This window comes from Garra rufa, chromosome 21 (genome assembly GCF_049309525.1).
Source record: "Garra rufa chromosome 21, GarRuf1.0, whole genome shotgun sequence".
NCBI lineage: Eukaryota > Metazoa > Chordata > Actinopteri > Cypriniformes > Cyprinidae > Garra > Garra rufa.
The window spans coordinates 5,713,645-5,733,801 of record NC_133381.1 but is presented as its reverse complement, the minus strand read 5'-3'; the positions used below and the strand labels follow the sequence as shown (position 1 = coordinate 5,733,801).

At 32.8% G+C, this 20,157-nt stretch overlaps 2 protein-coding genes across 2 annotated transcripts; one reads left to right on the top strand and one right to left on the bottom strand.

Annotated features, from left to right (window-relative positions):
* Positions 1-87: 87 nt before the first annotated feature.
* On the bottom strand, positions 88-6,810 carry LOC141295727 (gap junction epsilon-1 protein). Its single transcript, XM_073826993.1, has 3 exons — positions 6,672-6,810; positions 3,528-3,710; positions 88-1,269 (listed from the first exon to the last, which is right to left on the bottom strand). Exons 1-3 carry the CDS (start codon positions 6,708-6,710, stop codon positions 874-876), a joined length of 618 nt encoding a protein of 205 aa, XP_073683094.1. The 5' UTR covers positions 6,711-6,810; the 3' UTR covers positions 88-873.
* A 2,587-nt stretch (positions 6,811-9,397) lies between these two features.
* On the top strand, positions 9,398-18,846 carry LOC141296143 (beta-taxilin-like). The gene is made up of 9 exons (XM_073827424.1): positions 9,398-9,466; positions 12,340-12,559; positions 12,711-12,802; positions 13,952-14,122; positions 14,871-15,065; positions 17,206-17,325; positions 17,502-17,576; positions 17,661-17,753; positions 18,700-18,846. Exons 2-9 carry the CDS (start codon positions 12,352-12,354, stop codon positions 18,826-18,828), a joined length of 1,083 nt encoding a protein of 360 aa, XP_073683525.1. The 5' UTR covers positions 9,398-9,466; positions 12,340-12,351; the 3' UTR covers positions 18,829-18,846.
* The last annotated feature ends 1,311 nt before the right edge of the window (positions 18,847-20,157 follow it).

The following is a 20,157-nucleotide window of genomic DNA, read 5'->3' as shown; positions in this document are numbered from 1 at the left end:
CTTACCTCAAAATGACACATATTATTAATAATAATAATAAACAAGAAAAATAAGTAAATATATTTACATCTCCTTTAATGTTTTTAAAATCCTGATTATTATTGTGCTTCTTTACCATATTCTTTTTGCATTGCTTTTTGTATTTTTAAATTTACAAATTCTGTATTTCTATATTAAATTCTTTAGTATTTGTAATGAAACATACATCTTCAATGATACACAAGACAGTAATGGTTCATGGCATGACAAAGGCATTACAAGACAAGTCATTGATTATTTTAGAGACTAAGTTAAATAGTATATTATTCTTGTGCTAAATATTTACAAACACTTATTTCTGCCTCTTACAGTTTTTCATTTACAGTGAGGTAGAAATAATGTCAAAACACCTGGATGGAAAGCATGCAATCATGCAGTTTCTATGAAAAATGTGACCATGGACCACAAAGCCAGTCTTAAGTAGCACGGGTATATTTGTAGCAAAAGCCAAAAATACATTGCAGGGGTTAAAATGATCAATTTTGTTTTTATGCCAAAAAATCATTAGGGTATTAAATAAAGAACATGTTCTATGGTAAAAATATCAAAGTTTAATTTTTGAATAGTGCATTGCTGAGAACTTAATTTGGACAACTTTAAAGGTGATTTTCTTAATATTTAGATTTTTGTTGCATCCTCAGATTCCAGATTTTCAAATAGTTGTATTTTGGCCAAATATTGTCCTATCCTAACAAACCATACATCAATGGAAAGCTTATTTGTTCGGCTTTCAGATTAATCTTTAAATCTCAATTTCAAAAAAATGTACCCTCATGACTGGTTTTGTCTTTTTCATTTGCATTCTTTTGTGTATTATTTTCAAGTTGGTGATTGTCATTGACGTGTTAAATACCCCAGCCTTCTGCAGAGGATTTCAAAAATCTCCGCCATACACAAAATCATAGTGATAATGGTGAAAATGTACATTGCACTGAGGAAGATTGTCTTTTCAAAGTGCTCAGGTACCATACACTTGGTGAGGTTAAATGTCTTTTCCAGTGAACTGGCATCACAGAAGTACAGGGAATGAACCAGGAATCCAAAGAGGCGACTCTGGAGCCAGAATGCTGCCACCTCCAGGATGATCCGTAACAGTACAGAAATGATGTAGAACACTGTGTTTGTTGGTTGTTCCAGAATATCCTCCTGGTCTATGTTTTTATATGCAGCATACAGATGGAATATCGCGCCTGGAACAAGGACCGTCACTAGTTGCAGGGCCCAAAACACCTGCAAAAATAAAAATGTTTCCCACAATGAACATTTCTTAAAGGGATCATCGGATGCAAAACTTAACTTTTACATGTTGTTTGAACATTAATGTGTGTTGGCAGTTTGTATACACAACCACCCTACAGTGAAAAAAATGGTATTTTTTTAATCTTTAATTACAATTACAATTGTGGTTGTGACGAAAAAAAAAAATACGATCGCGATTGTGTCGACTCAGGTGCAGAGGAAGACTCTAATTGAGTGATTGAGGTGTTCTGTTGTTGGATGTAATAATGAACATAGCAGTCGACATTTACTCCTGACATCTGAGCCGCTTAAGAGGCAGAGGACAACATTACTTTCATTTTTAAAAGGAAAGTGCCGATCCCGATCTACATATGCATCTATGTTCGTGGGAATCATTTGTGATGCAGCTTCACCCACAGCTGAAGTGAGTATAAGGGTTTTTTATGCATCTTGGCAAATGGCCTTTCTTAATAATGTGCTCGTTGGCAAGGTTCGCCGATAAACGCAGCTAAAGTAAACATTACAGCTGGTAATCCCTCAGCAGAGCTCATTTGCATTTAAAGGTCCTGTGCGATAAAATGAGCTGATATTTTACAGAGCTGATTTTAGGTAAAAGGTAAAAGGGTGTTTTTTTACACTACTATTGAGAATTTTTAACCAAAGTATATTAGAGACTTTTCATTAAGACCCTAAAGAATCATATGAACTTGCCCAAAATGGGCATCTGATGACCCCTTTAAGGTAGGTTTGTTTTTGTAAACAGCAATAGCAATCAATCAATCAAAATACTTACATAAATAGCCTAACTATAAACTGTGATACATTTATTTTCAGGATTCTTTAATTAATTAAAAGCATTTATTTGAGCTATAAATCTTTTGTAGTACTGCTAACTAAATTTCACATGCATAAACAAAAAGCTGGCTTTTTTAATCTCTTTTTTTTTCTTTACTCAAAGTTGACCTAGACAAGTAGGCTACTAACTACATAAAGCTTGGTTCATCGTTAAAAAAAAAAAAAAAAAAAAAAAAAAACTTTAAATCTAAATTCACCCTATGTGTCCTCTAGGTATAATTTGTTAACTTGGCAACATATCCCTCAAAAAGTAAAAAAAATTTTTGAAGATTTTTTTTTTTTTAGGATTTGAGGTCTCGATCTGAATCAAATGATTCGCGAACCGATTGGAGCGCTTCGAAACAGTGAATCATTTTGCGACGCGATGATTTTAACTGATTAAAAGTTTAGAAAATCTCCGCTTCACCTATCAGGAAGTACGTTTTAAAACAATTACAAGCGATAGCGACATTGGAAAGTGAAGGGCTCTTTTAATTTGATCCGGTTTTGCTAGTGAATCGCTTGAGCTGAATGATCGAAGTCACGAGTTTGAATCAATCGGAGCGGTTCCAGTGTAAATGATTCACTCAATTGATTCGGTTTGTTTGTTCGTGTTTGTGCGTCTTCAGCCATGTTTACACGACATTGTCAGTACTACTACTAGCTTGGGTCGCTAGTTTTATGACACTAACTGAAACCAGCAAAAGAGGTATGATGTTTACAAATAAAATATCAGTATTTCCATTCCAAAGATGACAACTATGAGCGAAATCTACGAACATATTCAGGTAAGGCAAATGGTTTACTGTTAACTAGTGAACACGCTCTATTAATATGACGAGCTGCACATCAAAATACATGTTAGATGGAAACATTGTGCATTATGATCGATTTTGTAGCTTAATTCGCTATATTTTAAATATTTTGACTTGACCACTTCAGTTCAGTTGGTGACAGTTCAATAGGAAATCATTTATAAGCGTACAGTCATCTCATACCATTTAAGTGAATTAATGTTTAGTTTATCAGTACTACATTTTAAAATATATTAAAATAAAAGTTATTTAGAGTTGTAATATTTCAGAATATTATTGTTTTCACGGTGTGTTTCTTATATATAGCTTGATAATGGGATATGTTGTCAGAATGGGAACTTTTTAGAATGGGAACATTTAGTTTACAAAAAAATAAATAGGTTTAAATAATTTAGGTGAAAAGGAAATTACAACATTTAAATTGCATGTGACTACTTGCCCCATCCTGACACTTATGTAAAAAGCTGTTGTTCTTAGAACACCCTTCAAACTTTTTTGACTCAAAACTTTAGTTCCTGTAAAAAAAACAAAAAACACTTTTCACGCTCAATTAAAGCTTTCCATCCACATTACTAACTTAAAATGTTTTTGCAGGATTACCTGCGGCGTTACAGGTCTGAACTGATTGTAACAGAAGAGGTTGAGCTCCCTCCTCTCGGGGTCACAGCTGAAATGAAGGGCCTCGTTCCCGTAAACAGCAAATCCCAGAACGCCCAGGAAAAACATGCGCACAGAGCCGAAAAACAGGGTGTGGAACTGACCAATCACAGTCGGAGGCCGGAGCTACAGAAAGACAGCAAATTAAACAAGATAAAACAAAATAGGTACGTCAGAACACACATACAACAATATAATATAAAGCAACTGCATTTATGTTTTTTCCTTAAAAATATCAGTTACAAATCACTTTTATGTAAATTTTTTGTTTCGAACCACTGATTTGGTGCCGAAGTCACATGATTTCAGTCAACGTGAATTTGTTGCGTTACAGTTTTTTCCGAAATGTTTAGATATTTCAGTTATATCAGTTCAGTGAAGCCATCTGTAAGGTTTTTACCTGATCTTGGATGGATTTAATAAGTTTGTAAACATTTTAAAGGGATAGTTCACCCAAAAATGAAAATTTGATGTTTATCTGCTTACCCCCAGGGCATCCAAGATGTAGGTGACTTTGTTTCCTCAGAAGAACACAAACGAAGATTTTTAACGAAAACCGGTGCAGTCTGCCAGCCATATAATCAAAGACTATAGAATACCCAAGACATGTCACTCGTGTAGTTTTGAATGGGGAAAAATGCAACGCTCATTATGGTCGCGAAGCTCCGCCTTCTTAGTGAAAGAGCCAATCGTTGATTAGTAAAGTCAGCGCGTCACTGCAGCTGCAGTTAGAAGTCCCGGTTGCTATAGAAACAGTCAGCGCTCTAACTGTGCGTTCACACCGCCGGCGGCGAGAGCGTCAAAATTCGCTCTGGCCGCCCTGCAAGCAACGCTATAGAAAGATTCCTTGACGCTCTGACGATCGAAAGCTTGATCTTGTATTTAAAGCGGCCGCAAAGCAAACAAGCATGTCGATCTTGTGCAGACTGACCACAAGTTGGATGTAAGTTAGTTAACCATATTAAATATTTTAAACATGAAAATAAGAAATTTAATTTAATTGTAGTTACATGTTTGCTAACGAAATAAACTAATTAAAAGCCATTTGTATGGTGTGGGTTTTGTGTTCATGGTTAAGTGCAAACTTAAAAACAGGGACACGTCGTAGATTATGGGGAAACCCGCCACAGCAATAATTAGCTTCTCCATTTTCCTTGGGAACTAATGTGGCCGGAACCAAAGTTTACAGGACTGCGTTCTTTTGAAACCTCTCAGCGGTGAACTTCTACATTCCGATTGGTTGCCGCCGAGCCGCGTCATAGCTCATTACCATAAAGTTGACCTGACTTCAACTCTCCCCGACGCCCACACCGCCCAAAACGCGCCGCGCCGCTCTCGCCGCTTCTCGCCGCCGGCTCACATTGAAAATGAATGACTTCCGGCCACTTTGACGCTCTCGCCGCCGGCGGTGTGAACGCACAGTAAGACGTACGCTCAGTACTGCGCATGCGCACTGGCTCATTGAGCCGGAAAAATAAGCGTTTTTTTTTTTTAACGCTATTGGAGCACAAGGGACCACATTTATAAGGCAATTCTTGTTGGATTTCTTTGGTGATTTAAAATATGAAATTTAATAGTAAGCTTGTTGAACAGTTTTGGAGAATTTGATGTTTCCCCATTCAAACAGATAGGAGCTGCACTTGCCTGCCCGAGTGGCGTTTCAAAGATGGCTGCCGAGTGACATGACTTGCCTTAAAGGGACTTTGATATAATTGACGTGGATGGGCACCAAACCTTTAAAAGTAAACAAAAGCATGCACAGACAAATCCAAATTACACCCTGCAACTCGTGACGATACATTGATGTCTTAAGACACGAAACGATCGTTTTTTGCGAGAAACTGAACAGTATTTATATAATTTTTTACCTTTGATACACAGACACGTCCATCTGTCCTGAGCACAAGTTTAACATCAGGCACGTTACATGTGAACGCGCTCTGGTGTAGAATACGCAAACACCGTAAGGGGAAATCAGTGAAAAGTCCCGGATGAGTTTGCGCAAGCGTAACGTAATCTTTTAGCTTTAAATCGGTTTGAACAATCAGGACAAGCGCAAGAAATTAGCATTTTGAATAGCCGCTATACCCACAATCTCTGAGCACTGTGTGAACAATGAGTGTCGTATTCATGCGACAGATCGCTTCCGCCGTTTGCGTACACTACGCCAGAGCGCGTTCACATGTCACGAGCCGGATGATGAGCTCATGCTCAGGACAGTTGGACATGGCTGTGTATCAAAGGTAAAAAATTATAAAAATACTGTTCAGTTTCTCACAAAAAACGATCGTTTCGTGTCTTAGGACATCAATGTATCGTCACGAGTCGCAGGGTGTAATTTGGATTTGTCTGTGCATGTTTTTGTTTACTTTTAAAGGTTTGGTGCCCATCTACTGCCATGATATGACTGGCAGACTGCACCGGTTTTCGTTAAAAATCTTTGTTTGTGTTCTGCTGAGGAAACAAAGTCACCTACATCTTGGATGCCCTGGGGGTAAGCAGATAAACATCACATTTTCATTTTTGGGTGACCTATCCCTTTAATGACACAAAGGACACATCTGTATAATAACAATGAAGAGTAGTCTCTGATTAACCATATATAGTTGCATTTAATATATTGTAATTTCAAGAAAACGTTTGCAGTGAGTTTTTTTTATAAGCATGTTTTGGCATGAGTTTTTGTTGCATACTCAATTTTGACCGGCAGCAGGCATCACTTTGAGAAAGTGAATCGTTTTCCAAAGCAGTTGGTTCAATTGATTCAGAGATTTTGCTGATGAATAGATATGAAATTTGGCAAAAAAAAGCCAAAAATGCATGTATTTATGACAATGAATTCGGCTTAATTTCAGTGCGATCTAAAGTAGAAAAATACACAAAACTACATACAGTTGCTTTGACTATGACATTTGAGAGAAAATAAACTTCTGAAATAACTAAAATATCAAATAAATCCGTTGCTAGTATGAAGCACCATTTAAAACTAATTATATTGAAATACAGAAACTTAATGTGATTTCATGACAAAAATAATGAAATGAAACAAACTATGAAACCAGCAAACACTGATTTTGTCTTACTTACACATCCCTCATAGAAGTTCTTGATGTAGTTTAAGGACATGATAATGTCTTTTTTCTTTAAGTTGAATTACTCTGTAATGCTTGGCCCTCATTTCAGACCTGTTGCCTTCTGCTGAGCTCCAGCTCAAACGCCGCTGTTCCTGTTGACCTGTGCTGCATATTTCTCTTTCATCTGCTCTACCTTCATCCATTTACCCGTGAGGTACAAAAAGACAACAAAAAAAGGGAAAAACAAAAGGCCTGGACATGTGGTTCTCACATAATCCCCATTCAGCTACATCAGCAGAAAGAAACAGGCCTTTGAGGCATAACGAGCTGACAAAGATACAACAAATGTAAGGCTTAAAGTTAAATTAAAGAAACATAGACTTGGAAATAAAACAAATGCAACAGCTAATGTTTTCAAAATTAGCTGTAAATGTTTTTAAATATCACTTTTGGCTTTTTGAAAGTTGCATGTGTATGCAAACGTGCATGCATAAATACAGACAGACATTTTTGCATGTAGCAAGTCACCCAAAATAAACAAGCAAAAAATAAATATATATATTCATTTTGATTAGATTTTGTAAACTTACCAGCCTGAGCCCAAGTGGGCAGTTTGTCCTCCTCATTTAATCAAGCACAAAGCAAGACCTCATGGGAAATAATTGCCCCAGTGCTGTCACATATCAAAGCTGATGAATCACTAATGAAATGATCAGCATTTACCCATGTGGCTTTCATATGCCGATCTGTGCAGTCCCATGCAAACGGAGGGTCATACCGTACGATCCCGAAAACATGGCGCTCTGAGAGCTGGGCTCTGCCGATAGACTCTTTTCACACTGAGATTAATGGAGGCTTGGTCAGAATATCTGTGCTGCTCAGAGCATTGGTTAATAAAGCTGCAGTGGATTGTATATTGGAGAAATTTTAAACATGTTGAAGTTATATGCTAACTGTGCGTGCATACTTATTATTTGAATTATTTATTTATTTATTTTTTAAAGATTTGTATAGATTTTGCATTGTTATATTGTTTCATTATATCTAAGCACATTACTGCAAAATAATATATATATATATATATATATATATATATATATATATATATATATATATATATATATATTTATTTAAATCAGCATAAACTGAATGAGTCATGAATACAACCATGCTGCACACATATTTTTATACAGTTTTATAAATATTATTTTTTATAATTATATTTTGTCCATGACAAAGTCAAAATAATTTGTTTTATGACATGACAATAATGGAAAATGGCAAGTTAATATGCTTAGTTATGATACAAATCCCACAATGTAAAACTAGATACTTGATATATATTTAAATTTGTTTTAAAATGAATTTTTTTTCTGTGATCAAAACAAAATTTCCAGGCTACATGTTACATGATCCTTCATAAATCATTCTAATATGCTGATTTTCTATTCAACAAAATTTTTTATTATTATTATCATCATCAATATTTAAAACAGTTCAGTAAATATTTTTCAGGATTTGATAAATAGAAAGATCCAAATATCAGCATTTATCTGAAATAAAAAAGCTTTTGTAACATACACTATATAATCAAAAGCTTGGATTTTTTGGTAAAGAAAGTATAGAAATTAATACTTTTATTTAGCAAGGATGCATTCAATTGATCAAAAGAGATGATAAAGACATTTATATGTTACAAAAGATTTCTATTTCAGATAAATGCTGTTCTTCTGAACTTTCTATTCATCAAAGAAAGCTGAAAAAAAATCCACTTAGCTGTTTTCAACATATTCATCATAATAAATGTGTTTTGAGCAGCATATCAGAATATTAGAGTAATTTCTGAAGGATCATAGGACTGGAGTAAAGATGGTAAAAATTCAGATTTAAAATCACAGAAATAAATTACATTTTGAAATATATTCAAATAGAAAACAGTTATTTCAAGTATTAAAAATATTTCAGAATTTTACTGCTTTTGCTGTACTTTGAATCAAATAAATGCAGGCTTGGTGAGCAGAAGAGACTTCTTTAAAAAACTTTCAAAACCTTACTGTTACTTACAGTACAATTCCATATCATAAAATAATTTTTAATGAGCATAAATTATATGTTATCATTAACTGTAAAAAAAAAAAAAAAAAAAAATATATATATATATATATATATATATAATAGTGTATGTAGTTGTTAAAATGGGGAAAATACAAAATATTTGTAAAATTAAAGAATTTTATTTACATTTTAAAAGGATAAATGTCTGGTAACCATTTTGTACTCGTAAGAATATTTGTATTCTTATTTAATAATGTCAAAATATGGGGAAAAAATACAATAAATCAGCATAATGACACAAATACATTGTTGAAAAACACAGTTTTGAATACAATTTGAGTAATATTATTTTTTTTCCACATTGAAGTTGTGAGAGTCAGAACCGTCTTTTCGCAGATGGAATTAAAGAGAAAATATGCTTAATTTATATTAAACCATAAACTCACAATACTTCTTGGACTTCTTGATATTTCATGAGATTCAAAATTTTATATTATAATATTCAAATTCTGAAATGCTGATTTATTTTTGCCTTTGTCCTTTATATCTGCAGATTTCACAACAATCAAACAGTGTTTGACAGAATTCACACAGATATTCTCAATCTATAGAACATGCTTTGAATCTCAGCGTGTTGGACGATCCCTCCTGATTATTTTGAGGTCTGTCTGCCTCCCGCAGCTGCTGCGTTTGTCCTGTCAGCCACACTGAGAGTTTCTGCTCCTCTCACTCACTCTCTCACTGCTCCTGCTGGTAAGTGTTTCCTCATGTCTCCTTCGGAACTTTACTCAACATCTCATGCAACGTCTTCATAGTTTCTAAAATGTGAAATGGCTTGAATGCATGTTTAATTGTCACACGGTAAAGCTAAATGTATATAGATCAACATTAAGCATGAAAAGCATGTTTCAGTGTAACACAGCATACGCTTTTTTCTCTGTGCTAAAGTCTTGGGGGTCTGTTGAAAACATGACAATATCAGTGTGAGAGGAATGGAAAATACTCAAATGCATGAAGGTTCAGTGTAGGTCAGCTGAAAGGCAGAAAAAATGTTATGAAATGTAAAAACAGATTTAGAATTTTTTATTAAATGTACAGTGCATGTTTTACAGCACATCGTTTGAATACACATGAGCGCTGACATGCTGGAGAATAAACAGACAAGTTGACCATATTAAGAGTCTCTTGAAATAGACTCCAGGCCATGAACAGGTGCCATGTGCCATTCTTATGAAAGGGGGAGTTATCAGCCCGGACAGAGTAGCTAAATTTAACCAAGAGTCGCTCCGTAGCTCAGAGGACAAACAACCCCAACAGCTCTTTACAATAATTAAGAGCAATTACAACAGTCGTCACACATCATGATCTGTCATGATCACACTGTGTGCACTTTTAAACATATATGGGTGATTTGTTAAGTGATTCTAAAAAGTTTTATAGATTCCTTTAAAGCCTTAGTGATTCCTTTGGATTAGTTTTCACTAACTCTATATAACTAATGACGTTCATTCACAAACATTTTTTAAATGTTACTTGTTCAGGTTCACATTCAAAAGTAACATTCTAATAAGCTTTTCAGAATTATAAAATGGAATGTTTGTTAACATTCTAATAACAAAGAATGAAACATTTTTAAAACATTTAAAAAAACCTCATGATCTGATCGGACTGTGTGCACTTTTAAACATATATGGGTGATTTTTTTAAGTGATTCTAAAAAGTTTTAAAGATTCCTTTAAAGCTTGAGTTTTAAAGTTTAATGCTTAGTTTTGAATTATTTATTAATAGTGATGCAATTCATGATACAAACTGTGATACAATATCTTTGGGTATTTTTTGTATACAATTTGTTTCATAAATTGCTGTCCCTACCATTGCATGTCATTAGCATCCCATTTATAACAGGGGACGCTCTCAGAAAGTTCTGGCAAGGGTCTCTCAAAGATACACTACCAGTCAAAAGTTTGTGCACAGTAAGATTTTTAATGTTTTTTAAAGAAGTCTCTTTTGCACACCAAGCCTGCATTTATTTGATGCAAAGTACAGCAAAACAGTAACATTTTAAAATATATTTACTATTTAAAAATAACCGTTTTTTATTTTAACATATTTTAAAATGTAATTTATTCCTGATTTCAAAGCTGAATTTTTAGCCTCATTACCACAGTGACATGATCCTTCAGAAATCATTTTAAAATTCAGATTTGCTGCTAAAAAACATTTATTATGTTGAAAACATCTGAGTTCTGACAGTTCAAAAGAACAGCATTTATCTGAAATAACTTTTGATCAATTTAAAGCATCCTTGCTGAATAAAAGTATTAATTTCTTTAAAATGCAGGCTTGGTGAGCAGAAGAGATTTCTTTAAAACACATTAATAATCTTACTGTCTAAAAACTTTTGACTGGTAGTGTTGTTCAAAGTTATGTGGTTTTTAATAACATTCTCAAACATTCGCACAAAACTGCATTTACATAATTCATGTAATGTTTCTTATAAAATGTTTTAGTTGGATGTTCATCTCATCATGTTACTTGTTTTAGAATGTTCAGATTCACATTGAAAAGTAACATTCTCGTAACCTTTCCAAAATTATAAAATGGAATGTTTGTTAACATTCTAATAACTAAGAATAAAATAATATTTTTTAAACATTTGAAAAATAACTCACAGAACATTTACTAATAATGTTTTCATAGCTTTAAAAATGTTCTTAAAACATATTTTGTTAGCTGGGATCATGCCTAACATTTTAGATTTCAGTGATTTCAAAGATGAATTTCAGTGATTATTCCCCACAATTTAAAATTTTTTGATTTTTTAAAAAATATTTTATGAATCAAAGTAGACTAATCATTTTTTTTTCTCTAAATACTGAAAAATCATTACCATCACACCAAACAATATCAAAACGTAAAAGTTTTAAAATAAGATGAATGTGTTTGAAGAAGTTTAATTTTTCAAATATATATATATATATATATATATATGTATATGTGTATATATATATATATATATATATATATATATATATATATATTGTTTAAATGTAAATAAAACAAAGATTACTGGAGTAATGGACCATTTTAATCTTGCTTCAACAATTCCAGTTTATTTCAATGTGTTACTTGCTGTTTCTTTGTAATTATTTTTGAAATTCACTAGCAAGAAAAAATCTGGAATCTGAGGTTGCAAAAAAATCGAAATACTGAGAAAATTGCCTTTAAAGTTGTCCAAATGAAGTTCTTAACGATGCATATTACTAATCAAAAATTAAGTTTTGATATATTTATGGTAAGAAATGTACAGAATATATTCATGGAACATGATCTTTACTTAATATCCTAATGATTTTTGGCATAAAAGAAAATTTGATAATTTTGACCCATGCAATGTATTTCTAGCTATTTCTATAAATATACCTTAAGACTGCTTTTGTGGTCCAGGGTCACATATAATATAAAATAGAATCGTATAATATAATATAAAACAGTGTAATAGTAAATAATATAAAAGAATCACCCATATACTGCTAACATTTATTCAAAGTCAAAACTTGGTGGTCAAATTTAAAAGCGAATTCATCCTGTAATCTGTGACTGACTCTGGCCTTTCTGAAAAGTAGATTTCCATCAGAATGGAGAGCTGTTCCCAGTCTACAAATGGTGACACCAAGGCTGAAGTCACCCATGACCTCACCGAAGATCTGAGTCAGCAGCTGGAGGACATTATCAGCACCTTTCAGGTCACCGAACAGCCAAGTGAGACTGAGGATGTTGAAGAAGAGGCCGTTCCGGACAAGACCAAAGAACAGAAAATGGAGAAGAAGATGCTTAAAGGCCTCGGTGAGTCACATGTGAGATATTTAACCCTATGTTACTCCATTTGAAATGTGATTAGTGATTAAATCAAGTTTTTAATCTTTAAACGGAGTGCTATCAACGGCTTAATGCTGTCAAACTGTGTGACCAAAGAACATTGTGTCAATAATTGCAGGGAAGGAAGCCATGCTGCTCATGCAGAGTCTGAATAAACTCGGGAGTCCTGAGCAGAAACTGGAGGCTCTCATCAAAAAACATGCTGAACTGGTGAGTACATCAACAATGTTATGCCTTTGAATGAAAAAAAGACATTTATTAACAAGCTACCTCCTTAAAAATAGTAGTTAAATGAAAATAGGTAAATATTCACACATGCATTTCAAAAATCAGCCCCCTCTTTTTTTGTGAAAACATTTTAAGTTTATTAAGAAACAAAAACTTTGCAGAACTTTTTCAGAACTTGCCTTCTGTGTTCAAAATATTTTATTTCAGTACAGTTTTGCTTTGGATTGTCCCATATTTAGTACATTTCCAATAAATCATTTAAATAAACAAGTATTTCTTTATATAATACATATATAACGAATGTATTAAATACTGAGCGGAAACACCAACTGTGCTTTTTTTTTCTTAGATAAATTCTTCATTTAATTTCCACTTATTTATCCAATTATTTTTCTCTTTTTTTTCTCCATTTTTATTTTTTTTGCTTTTTGTATTTGTTTATTTATTTATTTTTATTTTTTTGTTTATATATATATATATATATATATTTTTTTTTTTTCGTATACATTAAATTTTTTCCCTCTTTTTACCCTTTTTTTCTTTTTTTCCCCCTCCTTCCCTATTCTAAACATTCTAGACTTATGTCTGTTTATATGCTTAAGTATATTAAGCATATTTAAAAAAACAGAAAGACCTTGCAGTCTTCTATGAAAGAAAAACTTTATTTCAGCACAGTTTTGTTTAGGGTTGTTCTATATTAGGTTCTATTGTAAATTTCCATTTAATCATCTTTAAAATAATAATAATAATAAAAAAATAAATACAAAAACTTACTGAGGCTCTCATCAAAAAACACACTGAACTGATAAAGACAATCAGCGTTCCGTTTTTGTTTTCATAAAAAAAATTGAACTTCTCTACCTTTGCAAAATTAAAAAACTTAAATAAACCTATATATTTAAATAATAGTAAAATAAATAAATAAATAAATAACAAAATAAACAAACATAAATTATCAAAGTATAATCAAAGTTAGGGAAAAAAAAAATATATATATATTATATATATACACACACACACACAAAATCTAAGAATGGTCTTTCCAGCTTGGTATATTGAGATGCTTTTATATCTCACTGTTTTTATATTTCTGTAAATCATAATTAAATTATGTGTACATGTAACCTGCAGTTGGAAGAGCACCGCTCGGACCAGAAACAGCTGAAGGTCCTGCAGAAGAAATTTCTCCAAGTGCTGAAGGAGAAGGATCAGCTTCAGAGCGAACACAGCCGAGCCGTTCTGGCCCGCAGCAAACTAGAAGGCCTGTGCAGAGAGCTGCAAAGACACAACAAGACGTTAAAGGTGAAAATATCATCTCATCTAGTCAATATTAAAAAGACAAACTTGTGTTAGTACACACAAATAATGGTTCAATGTTAATATTTGCTTTGAAATTGCCCTTTCGTTTAACAATGCTAAATAACAGTACACTGAAAAAAACTGAACTGGATGAAAACCCTGGACTACGAAACAGTCTTAAGTAGCACAGGTATATTTGTATTTCTTTTATGCGAAAAATCATTAGGATATTAAGTAAAGATCATGTTTTGTGTTGATATTTTGTGAATTTCCTATCGTAAATATATCAAAACTTATTTTTGGATTAGTAATATGCATTGCTAAGAACTTAATTTGGACAACTTTAAAAGGAATTTTCTCAATATTTTGCACATTCCAGCTTTTCAAATACTTGTATCTCAGCTAAATATTGTCCTATCCTAACAACCCATACATAAACAGAAAGCTTATTCAGCTTTCAGATGATGTATAAATCTCAATTTTTAAAAATTGATCCTTATGATTGGTTTTGTGGTCCAGGGTCACAAATAATAAATAAAAACTCCTGAACAAATTAGCAAGTAATACATTGAATTAAACATGACATTTTGAAGTAGAATAACTTCATACTCCAGTAATAAAAACATTTTTTACAGTGTAAATGGTTTATATTTTGTCCTGTACAAACCATGGCATTATGATAAAGTTATTTTTACTAAAACTATAAAACATTGACACACAACTCATATCCATCATCATGCTTTTGGTGCAGGAGGAAACTCTACAGCGGTGCCGTGAAGATGATCTGAAGCGGAAGGAAATCACAACGCATTTCCAGAGCACGCTGACAGACATCCAGGCCCAGATCGAGGAGCACAGCAGCCGAAACAACAAACTGTGCCAGGAGAACAGCGACCTGGCTGAGAAACTCAAGGACCTCATATCTAAATACGACCAGCGAGAGGCGGTAAGAGGAACCTACAGGAAGTTACTTCGGTTTGACCTGAGATCATATTATTTAAACCATGATTTGTTATCTTTGTTATTTTTTTATTTGTAAAAAATAATAATTATTATTATTATATTTTTTATCTCCATATGTGATGCGATCTAGGAAAACCCAACACATGGTGAAATTTGACCTTTTTTAGGTTTTGATACGATATTCAAGCCCATTCCAAAACTGTTTTTATTTTGTCCATAGCTTGAACGTAACAAAAGTAATGCAATCTTAAATTGGCTGATAGCTATGATATTCAAGAATGGATTTAAAGTGAGACAGGTTTTACTTTATGGGTTTAACAAGAGCTGTCTGTCAAGTCAGGAACGCTATACTGCATCGTTACACAAACAGACTAACGTCTGTTTTCTGTTGTTTATCATGGGCATAGTCTCTGAACTTTTGATCATGTTTAGAAAGCACGAAAAGTGTACCTTGTAACTGTTCTCGCACCTTTACATATAACAGACTGTCCTCGGACTCCTCCTCTCTAGTAACTTCATCATTAAATCCTTCATCTCTGGATGTGAAGTTGTCCATTATAACATCGTTAAGGGCACTGACATCACCAAGATTCAGCAGATTAATAAATATTAATATTAATAAATAAATAAATAAAAACTTTCGCAGCACATTCTTAACATAAGACACAATCATCTCTCCTTGCTGCAATAAATCTCTATTTTTCTGCACTAAACAAATTAATTTTGCCAAGATATTTTCGGAGATGATAGACAAGATGTTATAGAATAATAATTGAATAATTGAAACCTAATTTTGATTAAAAAAAATATATTTTTCCCGAATTTCCTTAAAATGTCCTAGCGGGTTTTCCCAGATCGCATTTTTTTTCTCTCTTTTTTAATAGATATAAAAAAACAATAACAAGTAAAAAATGGAATATGTATAATATATATGTTCCATTTTTTACTTGTTATTGTTTTTTATATGTTTTTTTATTGATTTTAATTTCAGTATTAGTTATTTTATTACATTAAGGTAAACAAAATTAAATTTCTGCAAGATGTAGATGAGTCTATTTTTTATTGGAACAGATTTGGATTTAGCATGACATCACTTGCTCACCAATGGATCCTCTGCAGTGAATGGGTGCCGTCAGAATGACAGTCCAAACATGATGGATTTGTTTCTTAAACATGCAGCTTTTGGCTTCACAAGACATTAATTGATGGATTGGAGTGGTGTGGATTACTTGTGGATTATTGTGATGTTTTTATCAGCTGTTTGAACTCTCATTCTGACGGCACCCATTCACTGCAGAGGATTCATTGTTGAGCAAGTGATGTAATTCTAAATCCAAATCCAGATTCTCCAAATCTGTTCTGATAAAAAAACAAACTCAGCTACATCTTGAATGGCCTGAGAGTGAGTATATTTTTTAGCAAATTTAAATTTTTGGGCAAAATATTACTTTAAGGGGAGACACTGCAGGCACCTGTCAAGTTTCAGATTTCGGGCTTTTTGGTGTTTCATAAAGGTTTTTTTCAGACAAGTGCAACGAAAACACCCAAAAGACACTATTAAGTGTTTCTTTTATAGCACTTTATCTATTTGTGTCAATAGATTTCAATTATAATGAATATTTTTAAAGGCCGTTTTCTTAAAATTAGTTTTTTCTCCTGCACTGAGCCACAAATCTCCACTTCAGTAACACTTACACACATCAAACTTTACATTTTTATTCCTGTCTATATCCTGAAGGTTTTTACAGAGGGAATAGTTCATATATAATTTGCTTGATTTTATACAACATTTTATTTCCCTAAAAGAATACATTGTTTTCTGTCTAAGTTTTATCTGAATTATGGGGTGATACCCAAAATCCCCTCTGTAAAAACATAAATAAAATGCACAAGAATTTTGAAACTGACTTCATCCAGTGTTTAGATTTTTGTACTGGAAATGTTTGCACATTAGCACATATTTAATTAAATAATGCCTCATTTGCATATTTAAACCTAACATTTTAGTAAACTTAAGACTATTAGTTGTTTTTTTTACCCTATTGACCTGCAGTGTCTCATGTGGATAACAGTAAATACATTTAATAAAGACTGAAAAACGTATGTTTTTGGCCTTCATGCAGAATCTTGAAAAAGTGTTCAAGCACAGAGACCTGCAGCAGAAATTACTGGAGACAAAACTCTCACAGGCCAACATGATTCTCAAAGAAGCTGAGCAGAAACACAAGCTGGAGAAGGAACTTGTGAGTAAAACTTTGAATGATTTCATCTAATAAAATATATTTTTATTGCAGGAATTGTCTTGCTGCTAGTTTGAGTCAAGTGAAACCACAGGTTATCGCCATTGTGCAATGCAGATAACTCCTCATCCCTGTTTTCTTGGATAGTTTACTTATTTCCAATCTATATTTTTTTCCAGTTACTGAAGCAAACTGCAGAAGCCAAAATACAGGTTAAACTTTTAAAAGAACAAGAGGTTGACATGAAGGCTCAGGTAAATTTACATCAAATAATACACACCACTATTGTTTTCTCAAATCATGTCTGTTCAGAAGTGAACACATTTCTTTTCTGTTAGCTTGTTGTGTATTCCGAGAAATTTGACGAATTCCAAGGAACAGTGTCTAAGAGCCACAATGTGTATGCCAGCTTCAAACAGGACATGGACAAGGTGTGTACCTTCCTCAGACATAATCAAAACATCAAAATGCAGATATTATTGAAGCTTTAACATGTGCTTTTTTAGAAATGTGGTCATTAAGTCCAACTTTTCAAACAAGTTGAAATTTGTTTACAGTCTCACATAAAATGCATCCATGTTTAGTATATTTTGGGATATTAAAAGGGGCTTGGGGTCTCTCAGACACCGAATAAAACATTAGGGTTAAATTCTAGCATGTTTAGTCAGGTTAGTAAGACTAAAACTGTTTTGTTAATTGAAATAAATCTGAAAATAAATTTGCTGAAAGTCTTAAACTAAATGTAACTTAGAAATGTTGCATTGGCAACTAACTTAAGTTAGTTTACTTAACTAAAATTACTAACTGAAAATTTCAAAAACTAAAACTGAAATGAAACGAAATTAAATCTAAATAGTAAAATAACACTAAAATGTCAAAAACACATAAAATTACAAACAAATAAATAATTTGTAAAAAAAAAAAAGTAAATTCTTAATTTTGTTAATTTAAGTAAACTGAAATGAATTAAAACTAAACACAAATTACAAATGTTGCCTACATTTAAGCTGAAGCACAAAATAAAAAAACTGCAAATGAATAAAAATTAAAACTGAATTGCAAATCAATTAAACCTAAACAGTATATATATATAATGACAAAAACACAAGATAATGTGTAAACCCTATGATAGCACATAAGAAATAAGAAATATATAAAAAATACATAGTAAATAATAATAAAATGACAAAAGCACATAAGAAAATTCCTAAAGCTTTAACCTAAAATTGAAATAAACTAAAAATATAAAATAAAAGCAAATTCAAAATATTAATAAAAACTATGATAGCATATAAGAAATTTATTAAAAAAAAAAAAAACACTAAGCAGCTTGCTGTCTGTCTTATTTACATGGTACGATGTTGATTTGTCTTACAGATGGCAAAGAAGATGAAGAAGTTGGAGAAGGAGGCAACGTCCTGGAAATCCCGTTTTGATGGCTGCAATAGATCTCTCATTGATATGGTTGCTGACGTAAGTTGCACAGTTCATATATCAATATTGTAGAACACAGTGAACCATATCAGGCTCTTCAAAGAACCTTTTAGTAAACAGTTTATAAAAGCTATTTTTAAAGGTGCCATAGAATGCATTGATACAATATTTTAAATTGTTCTCTGATATCTACATAGAAAGTATATGGCATAGGAAAGGGCAAAACGGGGTTTTACAGGTCCATTTACAACCCTAGGATTTGTCCCTAGAATGAAATGGTCTGTTGTTACCTTATTTGGAAGGTTCATGAATAATAATAATGAGCTCTGCTCTGATTGGCTGTTTCACAGAGCGGCTCATTTCACATGGAGGAAAATATATATTTAATCAAGGAGTTCGCGCCTCTGTTAATATATTGAAACTATCCCTGCACTTAACGTCTCCTGCACAACCTGAAACATATAATTTATTCCTGTGATCTGCCATTTCCGCTATTGTCCTCGCTTTGTTTTTTCACAGAAGCCTAGCTGCAGAACTTCTGATGATTCGGCTATGCGAAGGTTGGGGGCGTAACTATTAATGATCGCGACTCTTATGTAATAGTCGCTGTTATGTTAGGATTAGCCTATTTTTCAAACACCAGATTTATATAAGGAGGAGGAAACGATGGTGTTTGAGACTTACAGTATGTCATGTCCATGTACAGAACTGTTATTATTCAACTATGCCTAGGTAAATACAGTTTTCCATTCTATGGCACCTTTAAAACATTTAATCATCTAAAGAACCTTTTGTGCAAGGTTCCATGTTTGTTAAAGGTTCTTCAACCATATATGTGACCCTGGACCACAAAACCAGTCTTAAGTCGCTGGGGTATATTTGTAGCAATAGCCAAAAATTCATTGTATGGGTCAAAATTATTGATTTTTCTTTTATGCCAAAAATCATTAGGAAATTAAGTAAAGATCATGTTCCATGAAGATTTTTTGTAAAATTCCTACTATAAATATTTCAAAAAGTAATTTTTGATTAGTAATATGCATTGTTAAGAACTTAATATGGAGATCTTTAAAGGTGATTTTCTCAGTATTTAGATTTTTTTGCACCCTCAGATTCCAGATATTCAAATAGATGTATCTCGGCCAAATATTGTCCTATCCTAACAAATCATATATCAATAGAAAGCTTATTTATTGAGCTTTCATATGATGTATACATCTCAGTTTTGTAAAATTTAACCTTATGACTGGTTTTGTGGTCCAGGGTCACATATGCCAACAAAGAACCTTCATTTTGAAGAATTTAACAACTACTAGCTGTACAGTGAGAATCAAGAGAATGAATCTTCACCCAAATGATGTTGCTGAATCTTTATAGCAGATACAGATTAATATGATCAAG

Excerpts from the sequence above, each read along its gene's own strand:
- LOC141296143 (XM_073827424.1), top strand. The coding sequence starts at position 12,352 with ATGGAGAGCTGTTCCCAGTCTACAAATGGTGACACCAAGGCTGAAGTC. Across the intron at positions 12,803-13,951 it reads TCAAAAAACATGCTGAACTG|TTGGAAGAGCACCGCTCGGA; the intron begins GTGAGTACATCA and ends TGTAACCTGCAG. Across the intron at positions 15,066-17,205 it reads AATACGACCAGCGAGAGGCG|AATCTTGAAAAAGTGTTCAA; the intron begins GTAAGAGGAACC and ends GCCTTCATGCAG.
- LOC141295727 (XM_073826993.1), bottom strand. The coding sequence starts at position 6,710 with ATGTCCTTAAACTACATCAAGAACTTCTATGAGGGATGT. Across the intron at positions 3,711-6,671 it reads AGAACTTCTATGAGGGATGT|CTCCGGCCTCCGACTGTGAT; the intron begins GTAAGTAAGACA and ends GTCTTTCTGTAG. Across the intron at positions 1,270-3,527 it reads TCAGACCTGTAACGCCGCAG|GTGTTTTGGGCCCTGCAACT; the intron begins GTAATCCTGCAA and ends TTATTTTTGCAG.